Source organism: Eumetopias jubatus, unplaced genomic scaffold (genome assembly GCF_037043125.1).
Source record: "Eumetopias jubatus isolate StellerSeaLion01/CBP00866 unplaced genomic scaffold, mEumJub1_p1.0 scaffold_3, whole genome shotgun sequence".
In the NCBI taxonomy this organism is placed as follows: domain Eukaryota; kingdom Metazoa; phylum Chordata; class Mammalia; order Carnivora; family Otariidae; genus Eumetopias; species Eumetopias jubatus.
In genome coordinates this window covers 19162489-19179036 of record NW_028274809.1, presented here as the reverse complement: position 1 = coordinate 19179036, position 16548 = coordinate 19162489, and the positions used below count along the sequence as shown (strand labels likewise).

The window sequence follows — 16548 nt, the reverse complement described above, 5'->3', positions numbered from 1 at the left end:
CAGTCTGGCCAATGAGCATAGGGGGTGGAGACACGACGGCCAATACTCGGCTTCGGAGGCGGGACTAAAGGTTCGAAGTGCGTTTTGGACAGTCAGAGGACCAATAGTGCGCGCTATGTGGGGCGGGGCTGAGGTGCGGGCGACGCCGTTTGTCCCCTTCGCTGCTCCGTAGTGTCGAGACTGTTGTGGTGTTGCAGAAATCCGGGCTCGGAATTGTAGGCGTGCGTGCCGCTCGGCTACCCGGGACCTTCGGTGCGGCTCCTGAGGGTGGGGGCGAGTCCACGCGGTTTAGTCATTGCTGGAGCTCATCGCGCGGTTATCGAGGAGCGGTCGCTTAGGGAACCTCAGTGATTTTTAGCTCTACTGGACTCGATTTGGGAGCTGGATGCTTCCCCCTTTCACTCTGTGTGGTCCGAGACTGTGGGTTTGAGAAAGCGGCCTGGGGTCACGTATTAACCCCCAGAGCGGACTCCTGGTACCAGAGTGAGGCCCGAGGTGCCTTGCGGCGTGGGGGAAACCAAGTCAGGCAGGCAGGAGACTGGGCGGTAGGATCGCACTCTGGGGAGCTCTGTTTCTGTCCCTTTCTGCTCCAGGAGCTCCTCCTAAAGAATTTCTGCTCAGCCATGTCGCCGGTTTCAGCAGCAACCCAGGTTCCTACGTTGGTCTCCCTTTTTGACCTCAACGCGGATGCTCCGATCCTTCAGGGCCTCAGCCTGGTGAGCCACCCTTCTGGGGAGGCTCTGGCCCAGCCTCTGCAGGCTTCCTGTCCAGGTATCTGGGAAGGTTTGGGGAGGACCCACGAGAAACGTGACAGGCTCTTTAGAGCTTATTGCTCGTCCAAGGAACACATTCTTATTGATATTCCCCGGTTTAAGAGCCCTTGTTGACATCTCTTTCTACTGGATAAAACTTACCTTAAATTCACTCAATCTCCGGGTTGTTTCCAGCACCGGCCCCCGAATTGTCTCCAAACAAGCCTCTTGCCTTGCCATTGCTTAGGTCTGGTCACGTTTACAGCACTGCCTGCAAAAAACTTCAAAATTCCTAGATATAGTCCAAATTTAAGTGGTTTCCAATCAAATCATTCGTTCTTAATGAATGTAAAACAATTTTTTTGTTTTTTTACAACCTTAATTTGCCTCTGGCTGTTCTTCTTGAACTTTTTTTTTTTTAAACAAACCACACCGTAATTGAAAATGTAAGCTAAAAAAAAAAAAAGAAAACAGGCATTTGGGAAGTGATTTTTGCAGTTAAAAATAATCTTAACGTTACCAAAAATTATTTTCTACATGGTTCTTCTAAACAATCTCTTTAGTTAACGTCAAGTATTTGATATGTATTTGTCTCACATCTTTTCAGAAGCATACTTGTTGTATAAAGTGATTACTCTGCTGTTTATCTTGTGATTCCTAGATTGCAAACTCTGAAGGAAAGGATGTGCCGTCTTTTTCTTTTGTATTCTCCTTTGTGTATCAGACACTGAATGTAATTCCAGGTACTGCAGGTTTGTACTCCCTTTCCACCTCTTATTACCCTCCCCTTATTTAGGTTCAGGGGAGAGAGCAAGCCCAGAAAGAAAACCACTCCAGGGTCTGCTGGATATTTCAGACAAGTTATTTTGTTCCACTTGTGACCAGACCTTCCACAACCACCAGGAACAGGTAATAGGCCAGGTGCAGAGCTAAACGGCAGAAGCAAAAGTATAGGGTGGGTGAGGAGAGGCAGACATGTGGTTTGTCTTTCGTTAATAAAGGTCAGTGTTTTGACTGAGGCTGTTGGTATTACCTGGTCATACTTCCTGGAGTTCTGTCACTGGTCTTGGGTACCACAAAGGGCCAGGCTAGGGCATATTTCCACATTCAGCCTCTTTCTTTGCCTCCTACCAGAGGGAACATTATAAGCTTGACTGGCATCGGTTTAACCTAAAGCAACGTCTCAAGGACAAGCCTCTCCTGTCTGCCCTGGATTTTGAAAAGCAGAGCTCCACAGGTGATGGCTGGTAGGAGACCTGTGTTGAGTAGGACATGGGGCTGGAGGAAGGCCCTAGTTTAGGAGCTTGAGGAAAGGTCAAAGATAACACACCAAACTTGTGCACTTCATGTTGTTTTCAGGAGATCTTTCCAGCATCTCAGGATCAGAGGACTCAGACTCAGCCAGTGAGGAGGACTTGCAGATACCGGATGAGGAGAGGGCTGAGTTTGAGAAGCCCAGCAGACCCCAAGGCTTCCACTCCCATCGGGTTCTTTTCCAAAATGCTCGGGGCCAGTTTCTTTATGCCTATCGCTGTGTGCTGGGCCCTCACCAGGCAAGTGGTGGCCCAGGCTGTGTGGCCAACTGCAGCCTTTATACACTCAGCCTAGGTCTCCCCTAAGCCTGGGCCATTTCTTACTTCTTTTCTTCCTGTTGGATATGGGTATCACCACTGACAGCACAGTTTTGGATTGAATTGGCCTGAATCTGGGGTCCAGTATAATGGAATTAAGTTTGGAAACAGACCAATCTAGGTTTGAATTGTTCTACCACTTGATCTTGACTACCTCTACAAGCCTCAAATTTCCTTGTCTGTAAAGTGGAGACAAGCCTCAAGGATGGTTGTAAGAAATGAGATCACGCATGTAAGACACTTGGCACTGGGTTTCTTCCTGTGAGCGAGCGCCACGGGCATGCTTGTGCTGTCCCTCTGTCATCCAGGTGCCCCCAGAAGAACCTGAACTGCTGCTACGCAACCTGCAAAACGGAGGTCCCAGACACTCTGTGGTGCTCATGGCTGCAGCTGGGCACTTTGCTGGAGCCATTTTCCAAGGGTGAGAGGGTGCTGCCTGGGGTATAAGGATGCGGTGGGTCTGGTTAGCCTGGGTGTACGGGCTGGTTTCCAGCACCGAGTCTGTGTTGTCTACAGAAGAGACGTGGTGACCCACAAAACCTTTCACCGCTACACAGTGCGGGCCAAGCGGGGCACAGCCCAGGGAATTCGGGATGCCCGGGGTGGGGCTTCTCGTTCTGCCGGAGCCAACCTGAGGCGCTATAATGAAGCCACATTATACAAGGTGAGTTAGGTGTCTCAGATCCGGTGGTCTGCTAATCTACTTTTTTCCCTTTCATCAAATGTTACAGTGGGGAGCTTGATGCCTGCATCCTCCCAGTCTTCGTTATTTCTGGGAAGGCGAAGGTAGACTAGGGATGGATCCCCAAGAGTCTTCATCCTCTCGTTCTTTCTTCCTCTATATTATCTTCTGCTTCCCATTCCTTACACATCATCTGTGGGCTGGTTTTTTGGTTGGAGATTTAAAAATAGCAAGTGAAGATATATGGGGCTGAGTTACTCTCTTCTCTAGGATGTTCGTGACCTGCTGGCAGGGCCAGTCTGGGCTAAAGCGCTGGGGGAGGCTGAGACAATACTGCTGCGTGCTCCCCGCTCTGGCCGGTCCCTGTTCTTCGGAGGCCATGGGGCGCCCCTGCAACGGGGGGATCCCCGACTTTGGGATATCCCCCTCGCTACCCGCAGACCCACCTTCCGAGAGCTACAGCGTGTGCTCCATAAGCTGACCACCTTGCATGTCCATGGTGAGCTTTTGGTCTGGATCCCCAGACTCCCTAGACCTTCTTGTACCTTCCAGCCCAAGCCTTGGGTTCTCATTTGTACACCCAGACAACATCTTCATTGAGAGAGACCCGGGCTGGCTTCTGCTCTCAAAAGAGAAACATCTTTTGTTTTATGGCAGGAGAAGATCCCCGGGAGGCAGTCAGGTTGGACTCACCTCAGACACACTGGAAGATGAAAGGGGGGAAGAAGACTATCGAGGCAGAGAGAAAGGTCTCCAGTGATGAAAATGAGGCACTTGGGCAGAATGAGGAATCTCCCAAACAGGGTTTGAGCACCATCTGGCAACTGTCAGCTCTCTCTGGGTGTCTATCCTGGAAATGCAGTGTCAAATCTGTTGCTTCTCTTTATAATGAGCCCTTACACAACACATACACCGTTAACACACACACACACACACACACACGTCTGTTATGATAAGGGGCACCTGGTAGCAATTACTGAGACAGGTTTAGCGACCTTTCCAAACTTCCTGTTCTGTTTGTTCACTGATATATCCCCGTATCCCCAGTACTTAGAAAACATGAAATAGTACGTGAAGCAGATGCTTGTGTGGCACGAATCTCACATAATTGCCGTCTCACCGGATGCTGCAGTTTGGACTGAGGCCTGCTTTCCCCGCTGCAGACGCAGCGGTTGTGGCTGTCCGTGCTCCCATGCTCTCCCCTGTTGTGTACCATCCTAATGCAGCTCGAGGGGAGAGTCTAAGGATGCTTGTCCCTCCGTACCTCCTGCTGGGTCTTCCCCTCTGAGCTGAGCCTCATTTCTGCATGTGATATTATTGGATTCAGCTCTTGATGTGCTGATCTTGGGTAACAAAATACAAATACTTATTTTCATTTCAAGACAGTCTGGATTCTCTTTTTATGTGCATTCTTATACATCTGGGGCAGCCCACATCCTTCCACCCTCTGTGTATTTCTTTAGGTGGATCTAACATGTAGCATTTTTCCCTAGGTTCAGGGTCGGAGGGCGAGGACAGCTTCCAGGTAGAGTTGGAGCTAGTAGAGTTGACCGTGGGGACCCTGGATCTTCGTGAGTTTGAGGTACTGCCAAAGCGGAGGAGGAGGAAAAGGAATAAGAAGGAGAGAAGCCGAGACCTGGAAGCCTGGGCGCATGGGACTCTTCCCCAGCAACCTCAAGGAGATGATGAGGCCTTCTCACAGTCTGCCCAGGCACACGCAGCCCCTTTGGGGCCTTCCCTGGATGAGGCCAAGACCCCTGATCAGTCAGAGCTCTGGGACATGCTTCTTGCTGCTTGTCGAGCCGGAGATGTTGGGATGTTGAAACTCCAGCTAGCTGCCGGCCCCATAGGCCCTGGAGTTCTGTCTCTGCTCAGTGCCCCCTTGGGCTCCAGTGGTTTCACCCTCCTACATGCAGCAGCTGCAGCTGGGAGAGGTTCAGTGGTTCGCCTGCTGCTGGAGGCAGGTGCCGACCCTACCGTGCAGTAAGTAAGGGTCCCCAAGCCGAGTGAGCCCTTTGGGGTATAGAGAGGACCATCTGGAGGCTAACGTTGGTCCTGGCTACTTGACGGTATTCCCCTCGATCTGCTTGGGTGAGGCTGGGAGATGCAGGAGGCAAGCTAAACCCATATTTGGGGCTTTTCGCACCTAGGGACTCCCGGGCCCGGCCACCGTATACGGTTGCAGCTGACAGGTCAACACGTAATGAGTTCCGAAGGTTCATGGGGAAGAATCCAGATGCTTACGATTACAGCAAGGCTCAGGTCAGCTGGAAAAAGAAGCGGCAGCAGAGTAGGAAGGCAGCCTAGATCCTGGCTACGATCTTTTCTACTTTCTTCTAGTTCTCCCAAGGACAGTATGTATGGGTCTTAGCTTACACCTCCCCGGAAATCCCCCAGGTGCCAGGGCCACTGACGCCAGAAATGGAGGCACGGCAGGCTATGCGGAAAAGGGAGCAGAAGGCTGCCCGGCGGCAGCGGGACGGGCGGCAGCAGAAGCGGTGGGAGCAGGAGGAGGAGCACCAAGAGGCGCGGCGCTTTGTCGCCCTCAGCGACCGAGAGAAGGTGAGGCCGGAGCTTCTCTATTCCGCAGCCCCGACTTCCTGAGGGGTCTGACCCCTTCCCAGCGTGCAGCTGTCCCTTCTTGGGCACCCTGTCCGCCACCGGGGCCTTGTCCTTAACAAGACTTCTCTTTCCCTCAGAGGGCTCTGGCCGCAGAGCGCCGGCTGGCTGCCCAGCTGGGAGCGCCCACCTCCCAGGCCCCCGGCTCTGCAGCCATCAGTGGTCCGTAAGTGCAGGGGCAGGCGTGATGGCCAGGCCAGGCGTGGGCAAGTAGAACGAGTGTTGCCGAGTACCTCAGAAAGGCTGTCGGGGCTGGGGGGTGCTGGAGATGTTCTGGAAACCCTCTGGAGCAAAACCGGAAATGGCCCGAGGGGTGGGGAGAGCTTGGATTGGAAAGGTTCTGGGGTACCTGTTCGGCCACCTGTCTTCCTCTTGTGCAGACGCTGCTGGAGCTGTGGGACATCCCTCCAAGGCCTCACTCCCTTTCACTATCTTGACTTCTCTTTCTGCTCCACACGCTGTCTCCGGGATCACCGCTGCCAGGCCGCCAAGCCCTCTTCCTGATCTCTTACGGCTGCGCCTGGAGCCACCTCGGCCCGGAGAGGGTGCATTCACACTAGCCCTAGGTTTCTTCTTTCCCGTGAAACAGGAGGATTTGGAAGATCAGAAAGGACACTCAGGAACCAGGGCAAAGACAGGGCCACAGAGGGGTGCGGAGCTGGGACTGTCTCTGGAACTTTAATCACAATAAAGTTTGGCAAGGAAACTGCACTTAGACTTGCATTTGGGCCTTGTGGCCTTTGGTTCCTCGTGGTCACCATGGCCAGCACGAAGGGATCCTGCCCACTCCATGTCCCAGGTCCAAGGGTTACCCTTCTTTCAGTGCCCACTTAACTCCATTGGTTCAAAGGCACTTTGTGTATCAGCCAAGAGGGAATAGATGTATGTCTTATGCAAGGTGCTGTTGAGGATAGGCCTATCCAGAAACTGGATTTGGGGCCGAGGAGGCACGTTTTCCAGCTCCAGCACTGTGATTTTGTTGAGGGCTCCCCTATAAAACAGCAGGGGTCTTGGCACATAGAGGGTCTCTTGTGGCCCCCGCTTTGTCCAGTACCGGCCCAAGTTAAACCCATTGATCCAGACTTGGCCCTGGGGAAGAGAAAAGAGAACGAAAATAAAAGGGTCAGCTCTCAAGGGGGTAGAATCATCCCCTTTTGGGTTTCTTTCTTTTTTTTTTTTAAAGACTTATTTATTAGAGAGAGAGAGTGCAGGGGAGAGGGGCAGTAGGCGAGGGAAAGAGAATCCCAAGCAGACTCCACGTGCTGAGCGTGGAGCTTGATGCGGAGCTCGATCCCACGACCCCGAGATCACAACCTGAGCTGAAATCAAGAGTCAGATGCTCAACCCACTGAGCCACCCAGGAGCCCCTCCCTTTTGGGTTTCTAATCAGGGATAATTTCTGCTCCCCCCTCCTTCATGATTTTCCTCTCATCACTCTGACCCCACAGTCAGCAGTACCTTGGTCCATCCAGGTAGAAAGAGAAAAGTGTCCCCGCCTTCTCCTAAAATTTGAAATGTTGTAGAGTAGAAGGTGGGGCCAGAGGGAACTTGATGATGTGACCTTTTCATCAACTGGAGGGGAAACCACCACTTTACAAGCTTATCAACTTTCAGAGGGAACATCAGCCACTGGGTAAGGACTGTTTGCCCCAGAATTGGGGGTTCTAACAGGCCCTGTGAAGAAGGCAAATGAAAACTTATCATTTATTAAGCTCTTAAATCCACACTATCCCTAATCAAGCCCTGGGGTGCAACTGGTGGCCATGTCTGGACCCCCACAAGCGACTACTTTGCTGCCTGACTCCTAAGCACAGGGCTCTTGTTTGTCCTCCATTAGGCCCCTATTTTCCCAAGGGAGTTTGGTCAGTAAGAGTCTGGAAGAGAAGGGGTGGGCAAGGCTAGCTCACCTTGAAGTCACTGCTGTTAGACCCGAAACTGAGCCTCCCCATGTTCTCCAGTAAGATGTCCACTTTGGCCCCTACTTTCCCCATCAAAAATAGTTGGTGTTTCATGTTTCGTTCCAGAACACCCTGAAACACCTGTGGATAAGAGGAGCTGTGAAAGGAAGGGCTCGGCATCTAACTCATGGCCATGACAGAGGAAGCTATGGTAGTTAGCACAGGTATTTGGAGAGCAAATAGAATGTAGCCCATCTGTCAGTTACCCATTCATTCTGGAACCTTAGCCTCAGTCAAATTCTTCCTCATCCCAGCTCATCCGTGGCCCCCCTGCAAATGTGGGCAGACAGCGGGAAAAGGCAGATAAGGGGAACTTAAGGCTAAAGGGTGCTGGGGAGGAGAAGAAACAGGCTCACAAGGTAGCCTGGAATTAGGTCCTTACCCCATCTACCATCACATAGGCACGGTCATGTACTCTGTTGTTAGGCACCCAGAACTGTGTTGGCTCCGAAACAGTAGAAGTCAGATGGGTCCGGTACAACACAAAGCCACGGTCCTGGGTATGGAAGAGTGAGTACTGAAGAGGAACTGAGCGGTGAGAGAGGGTACTGTGGCGAAGATGCGCAGCTGAGGGAACCACTGGCAACAGCTGTTGAGGAAAGCTGCCACGCCTACTGGATGGGGGATTATGCCTTACCTGTTTGACAGCCTCAAAGGACATTGGCAAGATTGAACGGATGGGCCCTTGGGGGCACAGGAAGTCTAGGAAAGCCAGCAAATCCCCATCCTGTTAGAATAAGGACAAGGTATTAGAATAAAAGCGAAGTTCCGGAATAAAGGGCAGAATAGGCTGGGCCATTTAGAGAACAAAGGGGTAGGATCAGAGAAAAGATGAGGAAGAGCTTACCAGATGCAGGGTCAACGGTCCAAACATCATCTTGGGGCTGGGGGGAGGTAAAGGTCCCAAGGGAATTTCCTGGAACTGAGCCCAAATTCTCTCAGGAGCCATAGGAAAACCACACAACCCCTATTCCAAGACGCTAGCACACATAGAACCCCTATTCCAAGACCCTAGCACACACACAACCCCTATTCCAAGACCCTAGCACACACACAACCCCTATTCTAAAACCCTAGCGCACACAACCCCAATTCCAAGACCCTTGCGCAGGATTCTCAACCTGGGGTCCAGGGAAGGACTTCAAGAGGTCATGAAAATCCTGTAATTTTGCACATGCTTGTGTGTCTCTTCCCAGGTAGTCCCATCTGGGTAGTTGGGAAATGGTTCTGAGGGCTCCGTGGCCCAGACAACAATCAGTGATTCATGGGATCCCGTTACAAACAATTTAGGTACTCCCTTTCCCCAAATTAATAAAAGCCTTTGGCGCTTAATGAAGTGGTAGGGCACCTTGCTGATGACGTTTCGAAGAGCAAAAAGCTTAGGTGTGGGGTCCCCTGCTTCAGATATTGGTGCATCATAGTCATAGCTGGTAGTAATTGGAAGAAAGCGTCCCTTCTCATCAGCACCTGGGGTCAAACCAATTTCCTTCATTCAGTGTCTTTCAAACAATAGGCACTAAGCAAAGACATTCATGCAGAGAATTTTGCCATCAGAGGGAGCAGTGGTGGCCACATCCAGCTTCTAGACCTCCTAATCTACCCAGCCCTAGGATTCTAATTCCCTGATGCCTCCCTGCCTCCACCCCAGGGACCATCTGGACTCACCATTCCAGAATCCAAAGTTGGTACCCCCGTGAAACATGTACCTGAAGTGGGGGAAGGTGGGGGGGAAAGGCAAAAGCTGACCCACTGAGTCATTTTCATCCCCAACACCCCGTTACGGCTTCATGTTGACCCCCGTGTCTCCAGTTACATGTTCACACTGGCTCCCAGCTTCAGCATGTTCTCTAGGCCTGTGGTCACAGCCAACACGGACCGTGTGGAGTGACTCTGGCCCCAGTAGTCCAGCCAGCCTGTGTAGTACTCGGAGTTCACCTAAAACGTGGAATGAACGCCGGGAGCGGGATGGGAACTGAGCTCGACCCGTTCCCAACCCTGACTCTGGCTTTGATTGCCCTCCCCTCCAGCTCCTCACCAGTGGCCCACGGGGTTCATACTTCCGCAGCAAGGCAAAGATTTTGGTCATGTTGTCAGCTGCAGAAAGGAGGCAAAGGTGAAAGATAAACATAGAAGAAGAGATGCCCCCCCGCTTCCCCAGACTCCACTCCACCCTTGCTCAAGAGACCTGGGCCAAAATCCACAGTGGTATAGAGTCCCTGGAGGGAGCCACATTTGAGTCCTTCAGGCCCATCTGTGGTGAAGAGCAAGATCCTGTCTCCTAGCAGCGCACGGAAGAGCCCAGCCAGGTGCCTCATGTAGCTGAAGTCACAGGCTCTGTAGCTACCATATTCATTCTCCACCTGCCAGGGAGAAGGAAAAGTGGAGCTTGGCTATGCAGTGGAGGTTAGGACCCCCGGCACCTCCTTCCCCTTGCCCGGTCAACTTGTACCTGAATGCTAATGATGTTGCCCCCATTGTGGTAGAGCCATGGATATAACTTGGGCAGCAAGACCTTGAACCAGGAGTCCACTGCAGCAAGAAAGTCTAAAGGAAGGAGCAGTGGTCTACATATTAGGACACCACCTTTGCAGCCCCCACCCATAGCACAAGGCCAGCAACCTCAGCTGCCTGAACCCTGGGCTACAGTTTGCATCCCACTTGTCCACAAATGAATCTGAGCAGCAGTGACTCTGAACCCTGAGCACTTGTGAATTTGCATGGCAAGGACATCCGAGCACAGGAAACCTTAAAGCAGTGTTTGTAAATTTAATTTTTAAACATAAGAAAAATGTTAGGGACGCCTGGGTGGCTCAGTCAGTTAAGCGTCTGCCTTCAGCTCAGGTCATGATCTAAGGGTCCTAGGTTTGAGTCCCGCATCGGGCTCCTTGCTCAGCAGGGAGCCTGCTTCTCCCTCTGCCTGCAGCTCCCCCTGCTTGTGTGCTCTCTCTCTGACATAAATAAATAAAATCTTTAAAAAACAAGAACACTGAATTCCTTTACATTTTCTGTTCTGTATAAAGGGTGTCCAGATTTAACTGCCTCCTTTAATCCAAGCATATGTTAAATCTCATTCAACAAATATTTATGGGTGCTTACTGTGCACCAAGCAATGTTCTAGGTATTAGGGATACAGAATAGAAAAAAACAGATAAAAGTCTCTGCCCTTGTGGAATTTCTTTCCCAATGAGGAAGGCAGACAATAAAAAAATTGCTAAAATATATAGTATGTTAGTGCCAAGGAGAAAAAATAAAGCAGGGAAGAAGGATATAAAAGGGCGGGGGAGTTTAAATTTTAGAGAGTAGCCCAGGGCAGCCCTCACTGAGAAGGTGATTCTGCAGGAAGCTAGCAGGAGCACTGAGTGCAAAGGCCTCAAAGCTGGAATGTGCCTGGTGGGTTTGAAAAACAGCAATGAGGTCGGTGTGAACAGTGATGAAAAGAGTAGAGGTCAGGGAGGTGACAGGGCCAATTAGGTAGGACCTAATATGAAGGCCATTTTAAGGACTACATGGTTCATATTCTGAATGAGATGAGAACCTATTGGAGAGGTTTAAGCAGTGAAATGCCATGATCTGAGATATGTATTTAAACTTCTATTTTAACAGGATCACCCTATATCGAGAACAGAGGGGTAGGGGCAAAGAAGGGAAACCAGTAAGTAAGCTATTAAAGTAGTCCAGGTGGGAGAGGTGGTTTGGATTAGTGAGGGTGATGAAAAGTAGCTGAATTCAATATATTTTGAGAGTAAAGCTGCAAGGTTTTCTGATAGGTTGAATGTGAGGTGGGAGAGAAAGGCATGAAGAATTACACCACAGTGCTTAGCCTGATCAGTTAGAAAATGGAGTCACCATTAACTGAGAGGAGATCGTAGGAATAGCTGGGGGAGTGGCAGGCAGAGGGAGACTAAACCTAACCCTAACCCTGCTGAGCAAGGAGCCCGACGCAGGACTTGATCCCAGGACCCTGAGATCATGACCTGAGCCGAAGGCAGATGCTTAACGGACTGAGCCACCCAGGCATCCCCTGACTGGAGATTCCTATTTCAGAGTCATTAACTATTAGATGGGATTGAGAGCCAAGAGAATGGATGAGGTTGTCTAAGGAGTGAACACATAGAAAAGAGAAGCGTCCAAGGACTGAGCCCTGCAACACCCCAGCATTTAGCGGAAAGAGAAAGGGAGAAGAACCAGCATGAGACTAAGAAGGAGGGCGCCTGGGTGGCTCAGTGGGTTAAGTGTCTGCCTTCGGTTCAGGTCATGGTCCCAGGGTCCTGGGACGGAGTCCTGCATTGGGCTTCCTGCTCAGCGGGGAGCCTGTTTCTCCCTCTGCAATCCCACCCCGCCCCCCCGGCCCCTGCTCGTGATCTCTCTCTCTCTCATGCTCTCCCTCCCTGACTCTCTCTCAAATGAATAAATAAAATCTTTAAAACAAACAAAAGAGACTAATAAGGAGTGGTCAGCAAGGCTGGGGCATGGGGAAGGAGCAGGGACCAGATAAAGGTGGTATCTTGGAAGCCAAGAGGAGAGTGTGTGTCAAAAGATGGAGTGAACAGCTGGGCTGGGTGCTCCTGACTGGCCAAGGAGGAGAGAGGCCTGGAAAGGGACTGTGGACTCGGGAGTGAAGAGGTCGCTGGCTTTCTTTTCTTTTCTTTTCTTCTTTCTTCTTTCTTTCTTTCTTTTTTTTTAGGATTTTATTTATTTATTTGACAGAGAGAGACACAGCGAGAGAGGGAACACAAGCAGGGGGAGTGGGAAAGGGAGTAGCACGCTTCCTGCTGAGCAGGGAGCCCCATGAGGGGCTCGATCCCAGGACCCTGGGATCGTGACCTGAGCTGAAGGCAGACGCTTAACGACTGAGCCACCCAGGCGCCCTGGCTTTCTTGAGAAAAGTGGACACCGCATGCTGGTGTTCCAGCATGACTTTACCATTTCAAATGTATTTCATAGCCAGCTGAGTTGGAGAATTGCTCTGAGGGGCATAAAGCTCTTCAGCGTCCTCAGAAGTGGAAGAGTCCCTGCAGGGTCCCCGGCAGATACAAAGCATTTTTACCAAAGTGATCTTTTTAAAAGATATAAATCAGATAAAATCACTCCCTTGCTCTGATGACTTCCTATTTACACCTGAAGTAAAATCCAAACTCCTTGAAAGTTTTGGGCATTTCAGAGCTTCATCTTGAATTCTCATCTTCTCTCCCCCTATGCTCTTTCCTCAGGCAATGTCTCAATAGCCATGGATCTAAATGCCAGCTTTAGACTGACAAGTCCCAAATTTCTCTCTAGCTCAGACCTCCCCATGAGCGCCACACTCACACAGCCTATGGCTTACTTAACATCCTCACTTGAGTGTGACAGGACAGAAATTTAACACGACCAGATGAACTGTTTTTCCCCAAAAAAGGTGGTCCTTTGCTGCCCCTAGTCTCCTCCATCTTTCCTATGTCAGTAAATGGTGGCATCGTCTTGACTGGCCAGAAAGGGGACCCCTTTCTTTCCAGACCGTACCCATTGCTGTTCCCCGCCCCCCACCTCTCCTTCCCATCAAAATCTATAAACAAGTCCTGGTGATTTTGATCTCCAACCTACATCTCAATTCTGCCCTCTTCTCATCCCCACCTCCGTCACCTTAGTCCAGGAGCCATCGCTCCCTCCTCAACTACAGTCAGAATCTCCCAATTAGTTTTGCCACCTCCACCCTTGTCCCCCTCCCTCCATTCTCCACATCCAGGCTAAAGTAATCTGAGAACAGATCAAACCTGTCTGGTTAGGCTCTTCCAATGGCTTTCTACTGTGCTTAGAATAAGATGCAAACCCTTACAGTGGCCTACCAGGTCCTGCATGAACAGTCCCTATCTATCTCCAATTTCATGTTACATTCCTCTCTCCCTTAACGGCTATGCTCCAGCCAAGCTGGCCTCAAGCAGGCCATGTTCTTTCCCACCTTTGGGTTTTAGAATATACTGTTCCCTCTACCTGGTCGTTGTCACCTCACTCTTCATATGACCAGCGCTTTCCCTTCCCTAGAGTCAAGTGAAATGTCATCATCTCAGAAAAGCCTTTTCTGGCCTCCGTACCCCAAACAGGCCTTCCCTGTTACTCACGATCTCAACTCGTCTATTTTCGTGGGTGGTATTTTTACAGCTTGCGCTAATCTTACAGGTTTTGGTTTTTTAAAAAGCTGTTTCTTTCACCATAAGCTCCACGGCACAGGGGCTGGGTATGTCTGGTCCCTCAGTTTGTAGCATCTTGCTAGGCCTGATGGAAACACTCAAATATCTGCATGAATGATCTCCAGTGTGGGGATGGTCTCTTCGGTTTTGGGCACCCAAACGACCCATTTTGTTGCTGTTGGTTGTTTTTTCTGTGTTAAAAATGTTATCTCAACTCACCTGGGTCTGAGGTTCTCAGATGTATATCAGGTTTTTGAAGCAACCAGGCTGGGAGACCTCCCTGAGACAAACATAAAGACAGCAGGTTTTGTTGTTCGGGAGTCGGGGAGGGCAGGTAAGAAGGGAGGATGTTGAGTCTAGCACTGGAAGTGGCCCTACAGTGCAGGCAGACGGGAGGAGTGGAGGAACTGCCCAGGAGTGGCTCTGGTTCTGTCCCTTCTCCTAACTCACCATGTCCCATTCTGCACAGATGTAAGGTCCTGGTCTCAGTATGACCAACAGGTTCGCTATAGATGCCTCATTCAGAAATGCAAAGAGGTCCCGGCTGCCATTAAAGTTATAGACCCCAGGCTCTGGCTCATGGTAGTTCCAGGGCACATAACTGAGAAAGAAAAAGGTTAGCAGGGCCCCAGGCGGGGAGGTGCTGAGAGGCCTACGGGCTCAGGCCTTGCAGGGAATCTCCAGGAAGCTGTTAGGAGGAGGTCCTGGCCCACCCTTTCCCACCTTTGGCCTGAAAGCCCTGGAGCTCTCATACCCAGCGAGGCTTCCTATCCCAATCCCCTTCTTACGGGCTTGGTAGGAAGGGTAAATCCCGCCCTCCATGGCTCTCCTGAGCACTTCTTACAACTGTACAGTGTTGAGGCCACTCATTCGCATCTTGAAAAGCCGGTCTGCCCAAAGCACCCGTGGTACCCGAAAGTAGTGCAGGCTGCCAGACACGTAGCGGAACGGGGCCCCATCTAGGAGGAATCTGTCATTTTCCCGATCCACTACGAACGACCGAGTGCCTGCCTGCAAAGGGAGAGACCAGGCTCAGCAGAGGTCTGGAGTCGGGGGTGGGGGCGGTCAGTGTCCGGAGAGAAGAGGGAACTAGCCTGCCCATTGTTCTGTGATTTTTCACTTTCCTTCTCTCCCGGGCTAGATCTCCTCCCGCCTCACCACACCCAGCCTGCTGATTCAATCCTGGCATTTTACCTGGGGCAGCAGCGTCAGAAGTGGTAACAGCAGGACAGGAAGGCAGAGCGGCTTCTTGGGAGCCATGGCGCTAACGGGGTTCCTCTAGTCTGAGAGGGCGGTCCGACTGTCACGTGGCAGATTCCTGGGAGGGAAGCTCAGCGAGCAAGGGGGCGGGGACCACCTCAAGTTGCCAGGCCAGTAGCCTGGACTTGTCCACCTGCTACTCTACTAGTTTGTAAAAATCCTCTACATCTTGAATCTGCTTCATCAGCGTCACCTGGGAGCTTTTAGAAATGCAGAGTCTCAGGTCCTACCTCAGACCTATAGGATCAGAATTTGCATTTTAACAAGATTCCCAGGCGATCCTAAAGACATTCAAGATTGAGAAGCACTGTCCTACTAAACTGAGCTCCCTGAGGGTGAAGAGTACCTTGTCCATCTTGAATCCTCAGCTTCTAGCACAGGGCCGGGCACATAGCAGGTTAAATCTGGGTGAATGAATGTCAGAACCAGGGGGCTAAAACAGGTTCAGAACCAAGAGAAACCAGATCTTCCCAGGGGTGTGAAAGTGGGGGACCAAGTTACAAGAGGGATCTTTCTCCTGGTGGCCCTGTTACAGCAAAAGAGACCACCTCAGCCATTCCTTCTTCTTTGGATGTGCACTGCTCTTCAATCTATCCCTGCCTGCCTGTGTGAGAGATGTCAAGGACAACTACTTGGTGCCAAGGCTTGGGAATTTGTGAATTTCCATGACTCCTGCCTTCACAGTCCCAAGCCTGGGATGTAAGAACCAGAATAAGAAAAATAAAATAGTAATAAAAGTAATAGTAATTTGTTCATTGACACTAACTGAGGGTTATGTCAGATATTGTGCTAAGCACTTTACATCTCATTTAATCTTCAAAAAACTCCGTGCAGTTGATAATTATCATTCCCATTTTACAGATGAGGAAATTGAGAGGCAAATTTTGAATAACCTGTTCAAGGTCCCACAACTAATTTAGCAGAGCTGGGATTTGAACTAGGCAGTCTGGCCTCACAGTACGTGCACTTAATCTTAGGTACTATTATACCTTGTTTACAATCAGGGAAACTGAGGCTCTGAGAGGTTAAGTGGTCCAAGGCCACAATGCTAGTAACTAAGCTATTAAGACAGGATTTAGAACCTAATCTGGTTCAAAAGCCTAAGCTCTTAACCATTCTAACTAGGGCAGTGGGATACAGGCCAGAGCCCCCAAGGTTGTATTGATCAGAGCTGTAGGGGGTAGGGGTCCAGGCCGCCAGCACGCGCCCCAGCACCCGCCCCTCGGGGCTGGACTGTAGTCAGCTTCCTACCTCCGGCATTGGGAGATGGAGGTCCTGGGGGCCTCGGGCCGAGCCCGGCTTTGCTCCTCTTTGGCGTGGGTGCCTGCGTCTTGACCACGAAGGCCAGGTGTGGCACCCTCACCCGGGTCCTGGGACCCGTCCTCCCCCAGGCTTAGCCCACCCCCGGCCTCTCAGCTCGGTGCCCCCACATTATCCCGATGCCCAGCGGTTGCTAGGATACCGCGGGCCGTTACGCCGGCG

The 16548-nt window shown here is 51.0% G+C and overlaps 2 protein-coding genes across 4 annotated transcripts; one reads left to right on the top strand and one right to left on the bottom strand.

Moving 5' to 3' along the window:
- Positions 1-159: 159 nt before the first annotated feature.
- ANKZF1 (ankyrin repeat and zinc finger peptidyl tRNA hydrolase 1) lies at positions 160-6395 on the top strand. 3 transcript variants are annotated; one of them, XM_028092191.2, is made up of 14 exons: positions 160-252; positions 594-771; positions 1549-1661; positions 1887-1989; positions 2112-2305; positions 2692-2804; positions 2900-3047; positions 3336-3564; positions 3723-3869; positions 4559-5048; positions 5216-5327; positions 5463-5627; positions 5765-5850; positions 6065-6395. In XM_028092191.2, the coding sequence occupies exons 2-14, from the start codon at positions 624-626 to the stop codon at positions 6186-6188; spliced, it is 2172 nt and encodes a 723-aa protein (XP_027947992.2). In that variant the 5' UTR covers positions 160-252; positions 594-623; the 3' UTR covers positions 6189-6395. The 3 variants fall into 3 exon arrangements, with proteins under 3 accessions (XP_027947992.2, XP_027947994.2, XP_027947993.1); XM_028092193.2 differs by lacking the exon at positions 160-252 and having other exon boundaries at positions 350-771; positions 2112-2329; XM_028092192.2 differs by lacking the exons at positions 160-252; positions 594-771; positions 1549-1661 and having other exon boundaries at positions 1916-1999.
- Positions 6350-16428, bottom strand: GLB1L (galactosidase beta 1 like). The gene is made up of 17 exons (XM_028092194.1): positions 16318-16428; positions 15001-15124; positions 14651-14817; positions 14257-14407; positions 14026-14086; positions 10092-10186; positions 9828-10002; positions 9678-9736; positions 9456-9577; positions 9308-9348; positions 8991-9109; positions 8490-8564; positions 8280-8369; positions 8025-8138; positions 7592-7723; positions 7143-7358; positions 6350-6773 (listed from the first exon to the last, which is right to left on the bottom strand). The coding sequence occupies exons 2-17, from the start codon at positions 15064-15066 to the stop codon at positions 6504-6506; spliced, it is 1953 nt and encodes a 650-aa protein (XP_027947995.1). The 5' UTR covers positions 15067-15124; positions 16318-16428; the 3' UTR covers positions 6350-6503.
- Between the last annotated feature and the right edge of the window lie 120 nt (positions 16429-16548).